General features: G+C 52.4%; 6 protein-coding genes across 6 annotated transcripts; 2 read left to right on the top strand and 4 right to left on the bottom strand.

Moving 5' to 3' along the window:
• Nucleotides 1-332: 332 nt before the first annotated feature.
• Nucleotides 333-1905, bottom strand: GUITHDRAFT_166550 (hypothetical protein; the record flags this gene model as incomplete). The annotated part of the gene is made up of 8 exons (XM_005820021.1): nucleotides 333-379; nucleotides 426-493; nucleotides 687-737; nucleotides 785-847; nucleotides 1016-1234; nucleotides 1419-1604; nucleotides 1662-1760; nucleotides 1807-1905. Coding segments are annotated over 8 exons (831 nt in total), but the record flags the coding sequence as incomplete, so codon positions are not given.
• A 2271-nt stretch (nucleotides 1906-4176) lies between these two features.
• GUITHDRAFT_156158 (hypothetical protein) lies at nucleotides 4177-5186 on the top strand. The gene has a single exon (XM_005820022.1). It carries the CDS (start codon nucleotides 4326-4328, stop codon nucleotides 4986-4988), a length of 663 nt encoding a protein of 220 aa, XP_005820079.1. The 5' UTR covers nucleotides 4177-4325; the 3' UTR covers nucleotides 4989-5186.
• An 815-nt stretch (nucleotides 5187-6001) lies between these two features.
• On the bottom strand, nucleotides 6002-8727 carry GUITHDRAFT_148161 (hypothetical protein; the record flags this gene model as incomplete). Its single annotated transcript, XM_005820023.1, has 14 exons — nucleotides 6002-6053; nucleotides 6158-6195; nucleotides 6246-6322; nucleotides 6373-6433; nucleotides 6480-6578; nucleotides 6604-6693; nucleotides 6746-6823; nucleotides 6874-6918; nucleotides 6978-7114; nucleotides 7167-7326; nucleotides 7395-7555; nucleotides 7734-7806; nucleotides 7860-8096; nucleotides 8158-8727. 14 exons carry the CDS (start codon nucleotides 8725-8727, stop codon nucleotides 6002-6004), a joined length of 1878 nt encoding a protein of 625 aa, XP_005820080.1.
• Nucleotides 8728-12856: 4129 nt separating this feature from the next.
• On the top strand, nucleotides 12857-15576 carry GUITHDRAFT_148162 (hypothetical protein; the record flags this gene model as incomplete). The annotated part of the gene is made up of 13 exons (XM_005820024.1): nucleotides 12857-13411; nucleotides 13473-13709; nucleotides 13763-13835; nucleotides 13997-14157; nucleotides 14226-14385; nucleotides 14438-14574; nucleotides 14634-14678; nucleotides 14729-14806; nucleotides 14860-14949; nucleotides 14975-15073; nucleotides 15120-15180; nucleotides 15231-15307; nucleotides 15358-15576. The coding sequence occupies 13 exons, from the start codon at nucleotides 12857-12859 to the stop codon at nucleotides 15574-15576; spliced, it is 1992 nt and encodes a 663-aa protein (XP_005820081.1).
• Nucleotides 15577-16203: 627 nt separating this feature from the next.
• On the bottom strand, nucleotides 16204-17091 carry GUITHDRAFT_156159 (hypothetical protein). The gene has a single exon (XM_005820025.1). The coding sequence runs from the start codon at nucleotides 16930-16932 to the stop codon at nucleotides 16330-16332; it is 603 nt and encodes a 200-aa protein (XP_005820082.1). The 5' UTR covers nucleotides 16933-17091; the 3' UTR covers nucleotides 16204-16329.
• A 1690-nt stretch (nucleotides 17092-18781) lies between these two features.
• Nucleotides 18782-19081, bottom strand: GUITHDRAFT_120719 (hypothetical protein; the record flags this gene model as incomplete). Its single annotated transcript, XM_005820026.1, has 1 exon — nucleotides 18782-19081. One exon carries the CDS (start codon nucleotides 19079-19081, stop codon nucleotides 18782-18784), a length of 300 nt encoding a protein of 99 aa, XP_005820083.1.
• Between the last annotated feature and the right edge of the window lie 1873 nt (nucleotides 19082-20954).

The raw sequence follows: 20954 nt of genomic DNA on the forward strand, positions 1-20954 counted from the left end.
CCACCTACTCTTCCCTCCCCTTTCTCCTCTCTCTCTCTCCTCCCTCTCCCTCCTCTCTCTCCCTCCTTCTTCCCTTCTTCCCTTCCCCTGCACTTCTCTCCTCCTGTCCTCTGCTTCCTCTCCTCTCTCTCTCCTCCTCTCCCTCCTTCCCTTCCCCCTGCACGTCTCTCCTCCTGTCCTCTGCTTCCTCCTCTCTCTACCCTCTGGTCAACCTGCAAGACGAGGTTCGAGTCGAAGACAATGCTCGAGACCACGTGCTTGCAGATCTACAGAAAGAGCACAACAAGATTTAGCGCAGCAACTTTCATCTCGCCTCGACTCTTTCACCCTCTTCATCCACGATCTGCAAACTTCTTGATACGTCTGAACCTCGTCGCCCCTGCTGCTTCTTAGCGATCACAACAGATATTGAGGCTGTTGCTGACGTGATCTTGTCTTCATCGAGCTCGTCTTGGCCCTCAACCTCCTCCTCCTCCTCCTCGTGTTCTGTTCTCTGCCAAACAAGTTGGTTTGAGATCCAGTTGACAAAAAAACAAGACAGTGAGAAAGGATAGGATGGATTGAAGTGGGACGAAGACATGCCAAGATTCAACATCAGCAACATCTTGCGGATGTCCACATGTTCAAGAGCTCACTCCCTCACACACTCCCTCACTACAATCAACTCGGCAGTTCAACATTCTTACATCCAGTCTTGAGGCTTCAGCGTTGACATTGTTCGCAGCTTCTTCAGATATCTGATTGAGATGTCATGATCATCTCTGAGGAATCGAAGCTTCAGCACCTGACGAGTCTCCTTCCCGGCCGATACAAACTTGTCCGTAACTTCTTTCAGATTCTTCAGGAACTGAAAACAACACCAGCACCACGTGTCAATATGACAAACAGCATTCATACAGTCTTCAGCACATCATATTCCCTCAACAAGGCATGTCTTCTAAACAAGTCATGTCTTCTCATAAGATCATGTCTTCTCAACCAAATCGTATTTTTACAACAAGTCACGTTCGCTGACCTGGCGGTCGTATTCATCCTGATCCTCCTGTCCATCCTCCCGCCATTTGTTCACAGCGCTCGAACGTCTCCTCGGCGGCTCGACGACCCTTCTCTTCTCTGCTCCTGTCACGATCGTCTTCTCCTCCCTGCTCGCCTTCCCCCCGTCATCTCTGCTCGCTGCTCGCTCGAAGCTCCTCGATGTCTTCACTCCTCCCTCACTCTGCGAGTCGTCCGTTTCCTTCAGCATCGCAATCAGAAAGAAATCATACGAGAGCTTCCTTGCGCTTCCCTCCTCCTTCGACTTTTCCCTTCCTCAGCGGTGCTGAACCCCCCTCCCTCCCCCTTCCTCCTCCTCCTCTCCTCTCCCTCCTCCTCTCCCTCTCCTCGCTCCTCCTCTCCTCCTCTCCTCCTTTCCATCCCACCATGTGCTTCAGAAACATCTTCTGCATGGCAATCGTACTCTCTAAAAGCGCCTCAAGTTTCGAGGCAGCAGGCGGCCTGACTGCCAGTCTTGGCTGCTGCCGGACACGCTCGCCTCCCGCGATCTCGCTCCCTCGTACTGGTTCCTTCCCCCTGCCATCGGGGGGTCCACTGAACACAACCTGTTCCTGATCTCGGTCTCACGATCAGCATGGCAGGAGGGAGGAGGGAGGGCGTTAACGGACCTTCCTCCTCCTCAGCTGCTGTTGCATCGCTCGATTGGACTCTTCGATCGATCGCAGCTCAGCAAACTTGCTGTCGAGGAGGCTTCTCAGGAACGCCTCCTGCCGTCCCGGTCAGAGCAGTTCCTTCCTATCTCCTCTTGCTCACCTGCGGTGGAAGTGTCTCCGGCAGTCCTCCCCTCCTCCTCTCCTGCTCAAGTACAGCAGCCGGTCTGGCGTGTATGGCAGGCAGACTTGTTCCTCCCATTGCATGCTCTGCGGGAGCTGCGGGGCTCGATCGCTGCTGCTCCAGCAGTGAATTGAGTTCGTTCAGACGCCGAATGACGTGCTGCTGTGACATGAAAGAAGAGGGACCGAGGAGTTCGCGTGATGTCACATGCTCCACTTGAACTTCCTTGCTGGAACAGCAAGTCCTGTCAGATCGAGGTAATAACGAGGAGATGCAGGAGAGGGAGGGGGAGAGGGAGGGGGGGAGGGAGGGGGGGAGGGAGGGGGAGGGGAGAACTTCAAAGCAGGATAGGGGGTTGCTATTATGCCTCTCGTTCCATCTCTCTGCAAAGGGTCTCAGCTGCTTCGTAGTCTGCTAGCAGCTCATCCGTCGACCTATCCCATCTGGAGCAGTCCCACCCAGCCCTCGGATCAGCTCACAATTGGCAATTGTTCCTTACTATTTCCTCTGACACACTCTCTACTTCTCACCCGCGCATTAACAACACAATGTTCTCTGCTTTCTAAATGTGTTGGTTTTCCCCGGCTCCTACACTTTGGTCTCCCCCATCGTCTTTGACTTGGATTGTCATCCTCCTTTCCTCCTCTCCCTCTCCTCCTCCTCTCTCCTCCTGCTGTACTCTCCTCCTCTCTCCTCCTGCTGTCCTGTTCTCCTCTCTTCATTCAACCATGAGCACAGGCATTTGGTTTCCAACTGATTGCAATGGCGCGAAAAGATCCAGTGAAGATGGCTGACCACCTTATCAAGCCCGCCTCAGCAATCACGACTTGCCCGGCCCCGGAGCCCGGTACACCTCCCGGCAACGGCGACAGTTACTCAAGGCCCGGCCCGGCCGGCCCGGTCCCGGTTACACTACTGCCTGGTCACGTTCATCGGAAAACCAGGTCTTACTGCGCCTGTCATCCACGTGTTTTTAGTTGACTAAAGTATGGAAGAAGGCAGCAGCTTCACAATAGGATATCAATTAGTGCACTCATAATTGACCAAGCTCTCATGGGACACCTCGGATGTCCAATTTGGCTATGACACGACAACGGTGTACCCCCCACCCCCTCAACTACCATGTCAACAACCCCTCCTTTGTCATATGCCCCCCTTCTCCGCCCATCGATTTTTTTTTTCGGAGCCTTCCGGATGTCATGCTGCGTGTCATGCGGTCACATTGCAGGTTGATGGCATGTTTGGGTGGGTACTTTACAAATGGATTTCTGGGGTAGGGTACTGAGTCATGGAACAAGGAAGGTGACAAACGACCTCTTCCTTTTAAAAAAAACAATTATATCAGTATAATTATTCTTATTGACAAGGATGTAACGGAAAATTATAATTACTACACGGTTTATTCCTTATGGGTCCAAATGCTTATAATCTTTTTACGGTAGTCGATTCGGCCTTGCTCTCTTCAAAACAATGGAATATCTTGAAATAGTTGTCTCTAGTTTGAAATGTACAAAAAGAATCAATTTCCAAATATGGATCGGTGTTGCCGAGGTGAGGACTCATTGGGCCCTGGGATCGGCAGTCCACGTTGGTCATTGACGAACACGTATATATCTGACCATATCTAGAGTTCATTTTTGTATGGCAAACACTATAAAAAGTATTGCAATGTTCCTCACAATCACCTTGTACCCCCGTTGTCGTATATCATTTACATCCTTATTAACTTACACCTAGGATCGGAAGTTCTATATTGTGTCATATTTCAGTACAAACATTACCTACTTTTTATAGTCCACAGAATCCCAGCAATATCTAGGACGTGCCAAACCCCAAGATATCTGTCTCATGGTTATGCTAATCTGGGGTCAAGGGATCTTACGATCGAATTGAAGGCTTCGGAGTCATAATTTTTCATAAGTCTAGTAAAGATGATTACTGAGAAGAGGGCACCTTGGGCTTCTGGCAAACGACGCTGATACGTATCAGCTAGGGGTACCTCTTCAAAAACAAGTTTTTGATGTAAGATTTGTGTCAGCAACCGACATATTCTGCGAATCGTTGAGGATTTATGTAGTAAAGAGAGTACCATATTATCCTAATTGAAAGATATCTTGGACCCCACAAAGGGTCTCCCGTACCATATCCAGCAAGATGTTTATCTACCCCCCATTGAACTATTCAAGATATCTATGAAGTACCCGGTACTAAAGTACCCCACCCCCCTTCGGAATCTCTTTTCGAAGTATCTCTCACCTCCTTTGTTTGGCCTCTTGCCCTGCGTTTGCCTGTCTGTAGCTTGACCCGCGCATTTCCCCTCCTCCTCCTCCTCCTCCTCCTCCTCCTTCCCCCGCTCCTTTTACTCTCCCTCCTCACTCCCCCCAATCCTCTCCCTTGCAGCGCCCATCTCCTTCAGTAACGCTTGTCTTGCTCTTCTCGCCCTTCCCTGTAGTCTCTTTTCTTTCTCGCTGTCTTTCCCTTCACACAACATTACTGTGATGCAACGATACGGCGACATTCCTTTGGACTTGAGCTCCTGGCTAGTTCCTTCTCCGTTGAATCCTGTGCAGTCTCATTACAGCGCTTTCCCGAGCATCTTGCCTGTTTCTTTCCCTATCGCGGCTCAAAGTCTTCAGGTGGGTTCATTGCACCCCATCATCCCCTCGGAGGACACCACCCTTCTACTCCAGCAGCAGCTGCGACTGATGGAGAGTCAGAATGCCATGAAGCAGAAGATGCTAATGGACGCACTGACTTCTCTGGCCTCGACCAACATGCTGCTGCAACCTGCTGCAGTCACGATGGCAACCCCGGTCGTTGCACAGGAGATTGCTTCCCCCCCAAGTCAAGACATGACCCCAATCGACGCCGAGCAGGGCAAGAAAGGGAAGGTGATGAAGTCCAAGAAGAGCAAGCAGACCATGAGGAAGCGAAGCTTCTGGTCAGATGAGGAGCATCAGCTCTTTATGGACGCCCTCAAGAAGTACAACGTGAACCCAATGCGGGAGACAAAGGCGGACGGGAAGCTCTATGTTGGGCTGGGGCCGTACGTTGCCGACATGATCGCGATCGAGATCGGGACTAGAAATGCAGCGCAAGTCCGATCGCATGCGCAGAAGTACTTCCAGAAGACCTGCGTTAGTGCGCTACCAGCCAAGTGAAGTCCCGCTAGTTAAATGCTTGTTGTTATTCTTTGAATCCTGACGAAACATTCTCCCTTTCTAATGTTAAACCTCATCGCTCAAGTGGAGAAGACAGAGATGCACCTTCAGCTCTCAGCACTGTTTGAATGTCTTTTAAAGGTCCTTGCCCAATTTTCGAACCGCAAGGTCCCGATTTTAATAGATCTGTGAAAGATACACCGAATGTCTTGAACGTACGTTTGAAATTTGCCCATGCTCAATCTATTGTTGGTCCACTCCCATCTCACATTCTATCGTTCAGCAGTATTCAGCCAGAGGTTGTTATGGAAATACTAAGACAAAGGAGAGTGATCACCACTTGTCACACAATAAATGGAAAGATCAAAATGGCAAATACGTCTATCGCGTCAAAAGTAATATGATGCAGCTTGAAAAAGCAATTCATCATTCTATGGATCATTCAATGTTTCAATTCGCGGAATAGCGTCGTGATACTCGATAAAGTCATGATAAAGTTATGAAGCGTTTTCGAGGACTTTGCCATATCTCCGAGGGCTTCATGGAGCTTTCATACTCTCAACGGCTAGATTACAAACTTCTTCCTATCCGCAGCTGTAAGAAGTCTTCGGACCGAGAATGTCGTAGTTCCAGACAGGGACAGGCAGGGGCAAATATATGTGAGTGTGCTAGCAAATCTCCTTCTCAACATCTCTTCTTGTGAATTAGGAGATTACGGACATTATAGATACGCAACAAAGCATGTAATGGGATTATTCATCATGATTTCTTCGTAGAGCTGCGTGCTCTCATGTAAATTTGGCGACGTGGAGACCCTAGAGTTGGATCTATGTAGCCACTTGTACATATTCATTTGCTTAATGAAGACATATGATTAATAAAATCGAGAACAGCAGCACGATGTCAATACCTCTCCAGACCTCTAGCTGCCGACTCATTACACACTCACACACTCAACGCATCATATCAACTCCTGATCTTCTCTCCCTCTTTCCCTCCTCTTGTCTTGAAGCTCATCCCACAATGCCCAGCTTCGTCTGGTAGTCCCATGGTATGAAGGCGCTCCTGTTCGTCCACACCCGTCAGTCTCTCCCTCCTCCCCCTCCTCTCCCTCCCCCTTCACCCCTCCTCTTCCTCCTTCCCCTCCTCCTCCTCCCTCGCTGACACACCAGCTCTCGTCGTACACGTAGCAGTAGGCGTCGTTGAACTGCTCAAGCCACGTCACTTCCTCCTTCCCCTCCTACCGCTGCCCCTTACCCATCCGCAGGTGCCTTGTCCTTGCAAGCACATCCACACCTCCTTCTTGTCCTTCAACATCTGCTTGCCCAGCCCCCCTGCCGTCCCTCTCACGTCACCCGCGTCGCGAGCGAGGCAGCAAGCTCACCGGTGATGAAGGTCTTGAGGGGGTCCCGGCTGATGTTCTTCCAGCTGCTCCCGGCATAGCACTGCCACAGACTCGTCACGACCTTACGACCTCTTCTCAGCTCGTACCCCAGGGTTCCAATAGTCGTTCAGCATGTACAGGGGCATGGGCGCGGTCGATATGACCTTCATGTCGCTGTACATCTCAGTCCAGCCTCTCATCAGCCCCTGTACAACCCGCGGCACGTGAGACCAGCACAGCCCCAGCTCCTCGCCTGCTTGCCTGGAGGATGGAGAACTTGTTGTCTACATACGGCGACAGCTCGGCGGTCAGCATGGCGTCCTGCCGGCTGCAGTGAGCAACAGAAGACAGCCATGCGGACGAGGCAACGCACATGCTCGGCTGACAAGACCTTGACGTGCAGTTGGAGAGTCGCTAAAGGGTACTGATAGGTCGAGAAGTGCAGATACGTCTGCCAGGCAGAGTGTAAGAAGTAGGAGATGCCGAGGACGTCAGTCTCACTCCGTTGTAGGTAGCCGGGAAGCTCGTGACAAAGTCCATGACGGCCTGCAGCAGGTAGTGAGGAGGAGGAGGCGAGAGGAGGAGCGGCGCTCCTGGGCGCTTACCGAGTTGAGGAAGTCGTTGCCGCCATACGACAACATGCCGTACATGCCGTACATGCCGTACATGAAGTAATCCGGGTAGAGGTTCTCAATTGCGAGTTTGATTGACTTGTGCATTGGATAGGTGGAGTACATGTCGCCTGACGATCAAGTCTGTCAGCAGCTGTGCAGTAGGAGCGGCAGCTTCATCACAGGAAGGAGGAGGAGTCATGGTGCTGTTGCTGTCCTGCATGTTGTTTGCATAGCAGGTGTCGGTGATGTTCTGCCAGATGGTCTGAAACTGCCACGGCATCGCGTCTCCCAACCCATTGAGGCAGCAGCCCATGTACGACTGGTACGACGCCAGCGCCTCCTGCTCTTCCCGTCAGCCCCATGGCTTCCATGTCCTCCCCTCTCGTCGTCTGCTATTGTTGCTCATACCTGGCATTCCATCGAGCAAGCAAGTCCCATGTAAGACATGTAGGTGTAGTCCGTCACGGACATCGGTTCGGCGGGAAGGCCACATGCAGAAAGAACGGTACTCCACTTTGGCGCAAACTCAGCCTCGTTCATGTATCGCTCCGCACAGTAAGAGCCTTGGTCTGCTCGCATGCACCGTCATGACCCCCTCGTGACCCGACGCTTCCACTTGACCAATCGTCCCTCCCCTCATCTTCCTTCCCCCTCTATCACCCCCCCCCCCCTTTGCTGTCCTCGCCCTCTTCCTCTCTCTTCTCTTTATGTATCTCATGCTCCTCTTTCTCTCTCTCCCCTCTTTACCTTGGTAGCAGCCTGCGCTCGCAATCATGCTCATCCGACTGTCTGGCTCGACAAGTGCAACCGCTTGCATCACCTGACGCGAGTCATCTCAGCCTTCCTCCCTCCAGGCTCCGCCTTCTCTCTCACCTTCATCCCGCAGGACGAGCAGAGCAGGCTCGCCCTCGCCTTGTAGTCACTCGAGGACCCGGTCATGGCCTCCAAGACAGCTGCAGGAGTGCATTGGTCGCACAGCTCCATCACGTTGTTCATCACTTGATCCTCGTTGGACGACGCGGGCATGCTCATTTCTCCCTCCCCGCTTATCATCATCATCATCGTAGTCGCCATCTGGTACATCATTTGCACGCAGTCGCTGCATATCACCTGCAGCCTCCATCACATGCCCCTCCCTCGCTAGCCCTCTCGCTCTGCTCCTCTTGCTCACCCCCATGGCAGCTTGCGGAGACTCGACGTTGCTGAGTTGGTCCAAACAAGCCGCAAACTGATTGTCGCGACAAGTCATGTTCCATGTTGTGATGGAGATGTTGATCATCGGACAAGCCATGAGCGAGCTCAGGTCTGCCTCCGACAGGCTCCCAACCATGTCAAGCATCCCCGACATGCACTCACACCCAGACGCCCTCGAGCTTGCATCGAAGAAGTCAAGCGTGGAGCAGTTGGTCATGGAGGAGGACATCTCCATCATGAGCGGGTTGCTCCACTGCTCGCAAGGGTCTCCCGACATGCTGCGGGTCTTGGCGCGCTGCTGCTTCGACGCGTCGGCCTTGTGCTTGGCCACGTGGACCTTGAGGGAGTGCGGGAGGTCCGAGAGGGAGGACGAGAGCTGCCCGACCCTGGTCTTGACCAGATCCAGGAAGTTGTGGGCATGTTGGGCCGGGGCAGCATGGCTGGCCTGTGTGTCAGTCTTGGCAGGCTCCCTCTGAAGTGCAGCAAGGGCGAGGGCTGGGAGGAGGAGGAGGAGGAGGAGGAGGATAGCGGAGAGCTTGGAGGGCATGGGGTCTTTGCAGGCGAAATTCCTGCCTCAAAAGTAAAAACAGGGCGACGAAATGAAGATGAGAAGGGCTGGTTTGTTCTTGATGAAGAGGTTGTTAGGTGTGAGGGTCACTATGATTGTCAATATTAGTCAAGTGGGAATGATGGGAAGTGAGGGAGGGAATTCGATTGAGGAAGAGGACAAGCAGGAGGAGGAGGAGAAAAAGGAAGGGGAGAGGAGGACAAGTTAAGGTCCAACGAGGAGCGGGGGAGGTCGAGGACGATGCTATATGGATGATCGCGAGCAAAGAAGGAGGAGGAGTCTAGAAAAAAGCCTGGCAATATTGTTGTGAAAACTGGATGATCAAAGTTCAATCGATAAGAAATAAAAGATTTGCTGCTGCTGCTGCTGCTGCTGCTGCTGCTGCTGCTGACAATAATGGAGGTCATGATGATGGAGGAGATGATGATGTAGCTGATGGAGAAGAAGAACACTATGATAATGATGGAGTACAAGAACATGATAATATGATGATGATGATGATGATGATGATGATGATCATGGTAGGGTGGTTCAGATGAAGTTAAAGATGAGCATCATGGTTCATGACGATTATGGTTCATGACAACAGCGGACGAGGAGAGAGGAGGAGGGATTTCCAACGCTATTAGTGAGGGAGTGAGGGACAAGTAAGACATGTAAAAGGAGGGGAAGTTGACATATTGGTGATGCAAAATCATGGGGGGTAGGGGTAGTCTTATCCAGGGTTACCGCTGACTTCGTCCTCTTCACCCTCAAAAGGGGTAGGTGAATTGGGGTATTATGGACGGGTCCTGAAAAGCAAGTGATGCTGATGTGGGAGGGGTGGTGGCAGTGAAAATTAACTTGTCGTCGGCGGTGGGGTGCACCTTATGAGTAAAGTAAATTGTAAAAGTAAAGGTTTGTCCTTCTTTTTCAGTCAATAAAGTAAAAAAGTAAATTAAATAACACAACACCCTCTAATACTACTGACTAATAAGTCAGTACCATTAGTAATCCTCCGCGGATCTGGTGGTACTTAGTACCAGGCTACTACTGTGGTACTGTACTACACTAGTGCCGGAATCGCCGTCGAGTTTAAAATCATTCCTTGTGCTACTTTAAAACTCCGATATAGTACGGTAGCCTACTAGTACCGCAAATCTGTGCCGCAGTATTGCTGAGTCACTTCACTTCGCCGCCGCCCCCCAGGCTCAGCAGCGGCGGTGGCGGGTCCCGTGGCCGGGCCCGGCGGCCCGGCTGATCGGACCGCCCGGCCGCTCACCGTACGGTACCGTCCGTCAGTCAGTGGCAGGCTGCCACATAAGTGTGCGGCCGCCGGCCCCGGCGCCCTCGGACCGGCACGGTACCGGCCCGGGCCCCGGCGGGGACCGTCCGGCGGACTGCCCGGGACTCAGGCTCACTGACAGCTGACCGTACCGTCTCCATCTTCCCCCCGAGTTTCTGAAATAGTCACCGTCCGTTACATCGCCGCCGGGCCGGGACGTCAGAAAGTCACTCAAACCGTTCCAAGAGAATGTCAGCAGATCCAAGTCAAGATACGATGATACAACGTCAAGTTCACAGTCATGCTGAGTGGGCAATAACCATTCAAAGATTGTCCATTCTGAAGAAGATTTTCATGCAGGGCTATTAGATGTGCAGTGCAGAGATAAGGGGAGATGCCGCTGGCGAGCTGATGGCCGCAAGAGAGAGCCTCGGAGAGAGAGAGTGCCCGCCGGCATTTGAAGACCAAAAGATAAATTTTGAACCGTAAAGAACTTGTGACCAGAGATTGCTGCCGCGAGATTGGAACATCGAGTCCGTTTCAAGGCATCTGAACATGTTTTGCAGTTGTACCTTGTTCGCCGATCCAGAAGTAGCTCTGAGTTATGCATGCCACAGCCTAGCTCCATGCCATGAAACTTCCGCCAGATCTCAGTCCTGGTAGTTCCATTTGATCCTACTCAAAGATCAAGAAGATTAGAATCGAATTAGCTCCGACAACTGTGTTTCCGACACAGTTCAGATATTCGAACTTGCGGCTAGAGAGAGAGCCTGATTGAAGAGAGGAGTCATCCGAATGTGTAAGGCTTGATAAAAATTGCATAACTTCAACTTTCAACAGCAACGGAAAACAATACCAAGAAAGAAAAAACTCCAGTGTAAACAATTCAACTAACCAAATATAAGATCAACATGATTCGGACTCGGGGGGGCGGCATGTAATCGGGGCCCATATGACGGAATACAAGTTTGTTAGACTTGTACTAGTCCAAAGTCACGCAGATATCACATCGACAGGCTAAGTTGTAACAAGACAGTGATGGCAAGTTTTGCTCAAGACCGAGTTTAATGCACACAAAAACCAGAATTGAGGAGCACATGAGAGATAGACTGTATGCTAGGATGTGAAACCCAAGCAGACGGCTAGGAAGGCCTCCTCTTCATCACACGTACTACAATGCCGCCTTGACACGTAAGTCGTCTTGGTTTACAGGAGAGTTTTTGTTAACTCGGCGCTATCTGGCAGGCTGGCACGGCTGGCATACGCTCCATCACGCATGGCACCCCGTGATGTGAGACTAGTAGCAGAGCAAGATAACGTATCCGAGGGACTGACTCGTGTAAGAGTGGCGAGGTAACGAGCGGCCAAGGTGTCCGCTCCTCTCTGAGCTTAAATAGTGTCGTAAATGATCTTGCTATGGTACCGTACGGTCAAGTCTCATCCTCGTAGTGAAGTACTCTACCTGTCACTATCATTCAACGGTACTGAGTTTACGACGGAGTAGCCGCCAGGTCCACCGTACAACTCGGATGCCGTTGGGCATGGTATACATAACAGTCGGTATTCGCCTGATGAAGTACCAAAATGGCTACCCGACACGGTACCGGAGGTATTTCATATAAAACTTCATATTGCCCTTATGAGTTTTTGCTATTTCAGTTTCGGCATGACTCGGGGATGATGCTGTCAGTGTTGCATCGTTACAAGTGCAACGATGTCATGGGTACAACATCACCCCGCGACTGTCGAACGGTCCGACAACCCGGCGTCACGGCCGCGGCGTTGCACCCGGGCCGGCCGCCGGGCTGCGCCCGGATCATCGCCGGATCCCGGAGTCCCGGCGGAGTCTGCCAGACCGGTCTAGGCGGCAGTGGCCGTTCAAGTTGGCGCCCCCCGCGGCCGGGCGCGGCCCCCTCACCCATGGTCGGAGGCCGGGGCCCGGGTGCACCGGGGCGGAACTTGAGGCCGCCGTCCGGAGCCTGCAGTGGCCGGGCCCGGCGGCGGCCCGCCGGGCCGGGGCCCCGGGGCCCCCCCGCCGCCGGGGCCGGGAGCCGGGCCGAGAGGGGGGGGAGTCACAGTGAGTCACGTGACGACGTCGTCACGCGGCGTTTGCAAGTGACTGAAAGATGAGTAACTAAAAGTATGGGCCCCTGCAGCATCGCAGAATGGCGCGCCCGCCTCGTCCGGTTGTCACCATGGTGGAGTCCGTGTCCTTTATGACCGCCAACCAGATTTTTTGATAGTCTTAAATCTATCTATGGTATTTCAAATTTCATCGAGATATTCCAACATGGTGGTGCAAACTTTTCAGAAATAAGAAGTGAGTTATTAGAAGTAAATTTTCTGCAAGTGAACCCTCACAAATGAAAACAATTCAAGATATTAACAAAATTTGAAAACGTTTGAAACAATTTGAAATTATCAGAAATGTTCATGTCTTCAAAAACGATTTTTTTCATACCCCCCGCTTGCCGCTTCCGCTCAATATCCCTTCGACCACGATGCTTCTGCAGTCGCGCCTGACTAACCCGTGTTCGCTCTCCATCCTCTCCTTGCCATGTCCAGTAGGGGTTCCTTTCGTTTCCCTTGGCTATTTTTTGCGTCCTTCGTTTCCTTCCCTTCTCTTGCTATGATTCGAGTCTCCCTGCTAGGCTGTACCTTGCTGCAATGCGGCATGATCGCTGCTGAAACCCTGCTCGTCATTTCGCTCCACTTCTCATCAGCTCTTGCGTTTTGCTTTTCGATGTGATCCTTTCTGTCTACCATCACATATTCTTTTCCTTTTTCTCGTAATCACACCAATTCTGAGCCATTTTGACTTTTGTCGCAGGGTGCTAAGACCCCATGCCCTCCAAGCACTCCGCTATCCTCCTCCTCCTCCTCCCAGCTCTCGCCCATGCTGCTCTTCCTGTCCAACAGCATGATACAAAGTCCAGCCATGCTGCCCCGGCCCAACATGCCCACAACTTCCTGGATCTGGTCAAGACCAGGGTCGGGCAGCTCTCGTCCTCCCTCTCGGACCTCCCGCACTCCCTCAAGGTCCACGTGGCCAAGCACAAGGCCGACGCGTCGAGGCAGCAGCGCGCCAAGACCCGCAGCATGTCGGGAGACCCTTGCGACTCGTGGAGCAACCCGCTCGTCATGGAGATATCCTCCTCCATGACCAACTGCCCCATGCTTGACTTCTTCGATGCGAGCTCGAGGGCGTCTGGGTGTGAGTGCATGTCGGGGATGCTTGACATGGTTGGGAGCCTGTCGGAGGCAGACCTGAGCTCGCTCATGGCTTGTCCGATGATCAACATCTCCATCACAACATGGAACATGACTTGTCGCGACAATCAGTTTGCGGCTTGTTTGGACCAACTCAGCAACGTCGAGTCTCCGCAAGCTGCCATGGAGGTGAGCAAGAGGAGCAGAGCGAGAGGGCTAGCGAGGGAGGGGCATGTGATGGAGGCTGCAGGTGATATGCAGCGACTGCGTGCGAATGATGTACCAGATGACGACTACGATGATGATGATGATAAGCGGGGAGGGAGAAATGAGCATGCCCGCGTCGTCCAACGAGGATCAAGTGATGAACAACGTGATGGGGCTTTGCGACCAATGCACTCCTGCAGCTGTCTTGGAGGCCATGACCGGGTCCTCGAGTGACTACCAGGCAAGGGCAAGCCTGCTCTGCTCGTCCTGCGGGATGAAGGTGAGGGAAGAGGCGGAGCCTGGAGGGAGGAAGGCTGAGATGACTCACGTCAGGTGATGCAAGCGGTTGCGCTTGTCGAGCCAGACAGTTGGATGAGCATGATTGCGAGCGCAGGCTGCTACACAGGTGAAGAAGGGAGGGAGAGGAAGAAGGGCATGGATGGACAAAAGGAAGAGAGCGAGCAAGGGAGGGAGAAGGGAGAGTTGGGGAAGGAAGATGAGGGGAGGGATGTGCGGTGAAGTGGAAGCGTCGGGTCACGAGGGGGTCATGACGGTGCATGCGGGCAGATCAAGGCTCTTACTGTGCGGAGCGATACATGAACGAGGCTGAGTTTGCGCCAAAGTGGAGTACCGTTCTTTCTGCATGTGGCCTTCCCGCCGACCCGATGTCCGTGACGGACTACACCTACATGGGCTTCATGGGACTTGCTTGCTCGATGGAATGCCAGGTATGAGCAACGATAGCAGACGACGAGAGGGGAGGACATGGAAGCCATGGGGCTGACGGGGAGAGCAGGAGGCGCTGGCGTCGTACCAGTCGTACGTGGGCTGCTGCCTCAATGGGTTGGGAGACGCTATGCCGTGGCAGTTTCAGACCATCTGGCAGAACATCACCGACACCTGCTATGCAAACAACATGCAGGACAGCAACAGCACCATGACTCCTCCTCCTTCCTGTGATGAAGCTGCCGCTCCTACTGCACAGCCGCTGACAGACTTGATCGTCAGGCGACATGTACTCCACCTACCCAATTGAGAAGTACGCTGTCATTGCCTTTGAGAATCTCTCCCCGGATCACTTCATGTACGGCATGTACGACATGTACGGCATGTCGTGGTATGGCGGCAACGACTTCTTCAACTCGGTAAGCGCCCAGGAGCGCCGCTCCTCCTCTCGCCTCCTCCTCCTCACTACCTGCTGCAGGCCGTCATGGACTTTGTCACGAGCTTCCCGGCTACCTACAACGGAGTGAGACTGACGTCCGCGCCATCTTCTACTTCTTATACTCTGCCTGGCAGACGTATCTGCACTACTGGACATATCAGTACCCCTTGACGACTCTCCACCTGCACGTCAAGGTCTTGTCAGCCGAGCATGTGCGTTGCGCTCATCCGTCTGGCTGCCTTCTGTTGCTCACTGCAGCCGGCAGGACGCCATGCTGACCGCCGAGCTGTCGCCGTATGTAGACAACAAGTTCTCCATCCTCCAGGCAAGCAGGCGAGGAGCTGGGGCTGTGCTGGTCTCACGTGCCGCGGGTTGTACAGGGGCTGATGAGAGGCTGGACTGAGATGTACAGCGACATGAAGGTCATATCGACCGCGCCCATGCCCCTGTACATGCTGAACGACTATTGGAACCCTGGGGTACGAGCTGAGAAGAGGTCGTAAGGTCGTGACGAGTCTGTGGCAGTGCTATGCCGGGAGCAGCTGGAAGAACATCAGCCGGGACCCCCTCAAGACCTTTATCACCGGTGAGCTTGCTGCCTCGCTCGCGGCGCTGGTGACGTGAGAGGGACGGCAGGGGGGCTGGGCAAGCAGATGTTGCCGTACAAGAAGGAGGTGTGGATGTGCTTGCAAGGACAAGGCACCTGCGGATGGGTAAGGGGCAGCGGTAGGAGGGGAAGGAGGAAGTGACGTGGCTTGAGCAGTTCAACGACGCCTACTGCTATGTGTACGACGAGAGCTGGTGGGTCAGCGAGGGAGGAGGAGGAGGGGAAGGAGGAAGAGGAGGGGAAGGAGGAAGAGGAGGGGTGGAGGGGGAGGGGGAGGGGGCGGAGAAGGAGGACGGTGAAACTGACGGGTGTGGGACGAGCAGGAGCGCCTTCATACCATGGGACTACCAGACGAATCTGGGCATTGTGGGATGAGCTTCAAGACAAGAGGAGGGAAAGAGGAAGAGAAGATCAGGAGTTGATAGGATGCGTTGAGTGTGTGAGTGTGTAATGAGTAAGCAGCTATAGGTATGATGAGGTATTGACATCGTGCTGATTCATTACGAAAGACAAGAGAAGCTTGGTGATGTTTTCAAATGGAGAATGGTTTCGTGAAGGCAATAAACTTGTCTGACTGTTCAAATATCATTTGTACTCAGCTTTCGCTGATAGTCATTATTATTCACGCAACTTGAGAAGAGGTTTTTCAATGAGTCATTCAGATGTCCTTCAAGCGAGAGATGATACTTATTCTGGTTTATCTTGACTTATTTTCTTGCAGTGTTGGCAAGGTGGAGCATATTTTGTTTCTGATTGCGAAAATGAAAAACTCGACCTGCTGTATCAACTTTGCAATTCCTTTTGCATTTTTTCGATCTACCACATTGATGGTATATCTCCATTGCATGCACCCAAACATTTTGTACAGTTTCCAACAAGCAATAAACTTTTTCTGATAGAAATGACATCGTTACCTACAAGGCGTGTCGAAAGTCCTCGAAAACAAGGAATTGTGGACAAGTATCGAGTCGGGGAACGAATTCTTCAAGTCGTCAATGAAATATTTTGGATTAATTTGGTTTATTGATCTAGGAAAAGCAACCAGGACAATATTTTACACGAAATCTGCCACATAAGATGGAAAACTGCCCGCCATAACACAGGAGGAGGGAGATAGAGCAAGGAAGGTTACTCCTGCACAGGGGACGTCCTGCTCCTCTGACGAGAGAGACGCTGGAAGTACTTCTGAGCATGAGATCGGACCTGCGAGACTGTCCTCGTTCCAATGTCCATGGCAATCAGGTCGGCCACGTGTGGCCCAAGGCCAGCGTACATCCTGCCGTCCTCCTTAGTCTCTCTGTTGCAGCTGATGTTGAACTTCTTGAGAGCATCGAGAAACTTTTGATGCTCTCTTGGCGACCACATGCTCCGCTGCACAGACTTGGGCATGTGGCCGGTAGAGGGAGCAGCCCGGGGCTCCCCCCTGTTGGCTTGCTCCTCCTCAGCCTCCAGCGCTGAGTCCGACTCTGACGTGCAGTAGCTGTCGTCGGAGTTGGTGTTGGACTCTCTCTCGTGCTGCTCCATGCCTGCCTCCTTGGGGAACGTCTTGGCATAGATCATCATGATCCTGGGAGATTCTTCCTGAGCCGAAGGAAGAGCTTGCATCTCTTCCTCTTGGAAAGCAAAGAGAGAGGGGGAGGGCGATTGTCTTTCAGGAAAGACAAAGGAGTCCTCTGGGAAGAGAGCGGCGATTGCATCAACCAAACTGACTTCGTCCTGATAAACTTGCATCTTGGTATGTGAGATGGTTTCAAACGGGTTCTGATGGGAGGGGAAGGTGACTGTCAGGCAGACGAAGGAAGGGAGGTGTAGATTCTTGTTTGTTGTTGGGGAGGATGGAAGAGGTCAGGCAAGAACAAGTAGAGGAGGTAGGAGATGGCAAAGCTTGTTGGGGAGCAGGAGCGTGAGTAGAGGGGAGGGGAAGAAGGTAGAAGAAGGGAGAAAGGAGGGGGAGCCTTGAAGCTGTGCTGAACGGAAAGATGTCTTTTCGACAAAGATGACGTAACCCCTAACATCTGAGATCCAAGGAAAACACTCCAGTTCGGAAATTCTTTGCCCCCTGTCCATGAAGCGATGCCATTTGGAGGAAGTGGGGTTCAAGGTCCATTGACGAAAATGTATCGAAAAGGTGTATTTCCATGCTCTCCGGTCATCAGTGCACGGCCACCCTGTAAAACCAACCCTTAAATTAGATCTCAATCACCAGATCCGATGACAGTAAAGTCTCCGGGACGGGTCTTCAATTTCCTGTAAGGGGGGGTGGGGGTCTTACCCTTTGCACGTAGCTTTCATGGCTCAAAAAGATCGCAGAATCGTCTAGAGCCTGCATGGGTGGCCCCTTCTCCCAGTCGTTTGTGTTTTGTGCTCTTACCCCTCTAAGGTTTACATTTTCTTAAATGAGAGCATATGCAAGCAAGGGTATCCTCAATGGATGCGTCATAGTGCTGCCGTGGGCCTGCTGCGTCCTTTCGGGGTCTCCACTGCCGTCCCGTCCTCCGGCCCTCTTCAGCCCCCGGGTGCTGCTGACGAAAAAAAGAGTCTATAAAAAGGTAAGGGAAACTATATCCGGTACACGTGGAATTGTGAAACGATGCTGTTTCAGAAGAAGGGGAATGCGTGCCCGAATCCTCATGGGGAGGGGTGGACTTCCCCTTGTTGCTAGGACTGGATTGGGCGGGGTACTCGAATTTGAGGCCGTCGTTAACCAAAAAAAAGGCGTGCCCGACGGTTTCCAATTCGTCCGTTAAAACTCAACGGTGTCCCGTCTACTACTACTCCTGATTGTCATCGTACTGATCTTTAACTTAACTTTGAGTAAAGAACATGAGGAGTAGACCAGCCTCCTTGCACAAATGTTTAGTCAACTTGGCAAAGGGAGGGCCATTCGAAGTTTGAAGTTCAAACTTCAACCGATGGGGAACTTCGGAACTTCCCGGGAGTCCGGCCGCCGCTTGGCAACGTGCCCGCCGGGCCGTGGAACCGGCGGACCCGGCCGGCACACGCCGGGCGGGGCAGTGCAGTGCGGCGGACCGTACCGCCGGTCGGCCGCGGGGGCCGGGCACTGCGGAATGCGCACGCCGGGCACTGCGGCAGTCGCGGCGGCGGCCCGGCGGACCGTGACTGTACTACGGTACTCCAGTCGGATCGGATCGGACCGTCGACCGCTGGCATCTACCGTCAGGCTAGGCCCTACGGCGTGACACTGTGACACGGTCACCGGTCCGGTATTCATCTCGCTGGGCCGCAGTGTACCGGGAAACGAACCTTCTCAGCACGGTCTTACCGTACGGTAAATGTTGTGTATTTTAACACTAAGTGAGTCAATGTTTCACTGCAACTTACGGCTACTACAGTGATGGTATTTGCGGCAACTTGCTTGAGTTCGGTTGCTCAGTGACGGTGATCGGACTCAGTGTCGGATGCCGTGACTGACCATGATGGTGTACTAGTAGTTGGTGTGGTAGCTCCGAACTTAGCATCATCATTCACCATGCAGGCTGAGTGACCTCGGAACGGTTCAAGTGAGCGGCTATCATGAGAACTAGTTTCATCAGTCTCGTAGAAGTCCCGGACTCGGAGTTCATGACTTGTCACGATCATCGAAGATGGATGACTTGCGTTTCCCAAGCGGCACGAAATGTATGCTGTTGTCCCAAGAGGCTTGCTTCTTCTTTTTGGAGATGTTTTGAAAGTATTTCTGGGCGTGCGATCGTACTTGAGCGACAGTGCGCGTTCCGATGTCCATGGCGATGAGGTTTGCGACGTGGGGGCCAAGCCCCACGAACATCTTGCCATCCCCGTCCTCTTCTCGCTTCGTGTTGATGTTGTACTTGTTCAGGGCTTCAAGAAACTTGGCATGCTCCTCTTTCGTCCACATCATCCTTGGCTTTTCCGATGGAGATCCTCCTCCTTCTGGGCTGGAGCCAGTATTCCTCGCGCCTTCCGGCTTACGTTGTGCAGCATTGCTGCTAGAGGAAGGCATCGAGTGGCTTGCGTCCTGGTGAAAGAGCAAATGGGGTGTAAACCTGCACGGATGACCTTGAACCTCTGCTGCAGGGCTGACGAGCAGTGTTGGATTACAGCTGAGCTGTCGATGAGCAGGGTCGCGAAAGTCCAGAGGAGAAGAGAGAACAGGAGCTGGCAAAGCTGCACACTGAAGAGGCTCGTCGAGGCTGATGGTATGCGGGCGCGGCATATCGCACTGAAGCAGCGCGGTTGAAACCGAATGGTCGAAGTCGAACTTAGACGGCAGGTGGTTTTGTACCGCACCCGCTAGGTTGACGGAAGAAGAGGAGGGGTTGAGAAGATAGCATGCTGGTTGGCAGCATAGGAAGCTTGCCTGTCGAAGTCTGCAGAGAGTTCGCTGGAAGGGAGAGCCGATGTTTCCGTATCGATCGGGCAAGGGTGCGGCCAGCCTTGCTCACCCTCAGGGAACAAAGCCGCGATAGCGTCGTCAATGCTCAGTGTATCTGGTTTCTTCTGCATCCTTGACCTGCAAACAGACAGCCAATGTCAGTTGAAGTGATAACACTATCAAAACACGCAAGCTGCAGAGCTGGATACTGAACACTAGGAATACTTCACATCAGGCTGTTTCAAGTCATGAGGAGTTGGCCGCAGGTATATCTCCCTCTCTTGCAGCAAAACAAGCGATGAGGGTCAGGAAAACCAGAAGACGTTTATGACCATCTAAGTTAGTCAAGTGCATCGCTACTTCATCAATCTCAAGGGCGTTTGTCTTTCCTGAATTTGAATGTTTTCGTACGAGTAGCAGTAAAGCGAATCACTACTTCCCTCAGCTTCTACACACGTACGTTGCAATGCGCTGCACAGATGTTGATGCAGAGGTATAATCAACCCACATGGACACCATTTAGTGCACTGCAGACACCAAAGGCAGGGCAAGCGTGAGCACGAGGGGATGGGCATCGCGTGGGATAGTACATGATATCTGTGTGGGAGCACAGTAGCAGCGACGCTGGCAGAGCCATCAAGCAGACGTTGGTAGTTACATGGGGAAGGAGGGGATGCTGGTAAGTGTGTGGAGGGATGTGAAGCTTCTTGCTGGAGGAGGGAAGGGGGGTGGGGGGGGAGGAATGACGGGCATTCGGGGATGAGCTTTTAGGAGCTGGGGGACGGAGGAAGAGGCGAGGGGGGCTGCAGCCATTTCCTGCTTACATGAAAAATACATCGATTGGAATATTTGCTGACACAGACAAACTGAAAAGACTCTCATCCAGTCAAAGCCAGAACCACCTGTTCTTCAAATGATGCTTTTTGGTCTACACCAACGACCCGGAGGCCAGAAATCTCCTGAAAGTCTGCTTTTCCAGCTTTTCCACGGATTTATAGCAACTTTTTACCACATAGCGATGACATCATGAGTTATTTTACCACAGCCTGGAAGGTCTTACAAAGGTCAGCTGAAGATATTCTTGGTTTAATAACATTTTATAAATAAGGACCCAATATTATACATAAAAATCTATAATATGCCGCACTATCTCGCTATAAATAATTTTTCGCACCTACATGTCACACCTGTCACGAGCTACTTTTAGTTTCAGTCACGCCGCCCCCCCCGGGGGGGGGGGGGGGGGGGGGGGGGGATAAAAAAAATCGCGACAAGGGTGTGATGTTTATTTGGGAAAAAAATTTTTTTGGGGAGGGGGGGGGGGTTTTAGATTTTTATTGGTGACCAAAAGGGGGCTGCAATAAAGAAAGCGAGAAAAAAGAGAAGATAAAGTTGGGGG

This window comes from Guillardia theta (genome assembly GCF_000315625.1).
Source record: "Guillardia theta CCMP2712 unplaced genomic scaffold GUITHscaffold_194, whole genome shotgun sequence".
Classification (NCBI taxonomy): Eukaryota; class Cryptophyceae; order Pyrenomonadales; family Geminigeraceae; genus Guillardia; species Guillardia theta.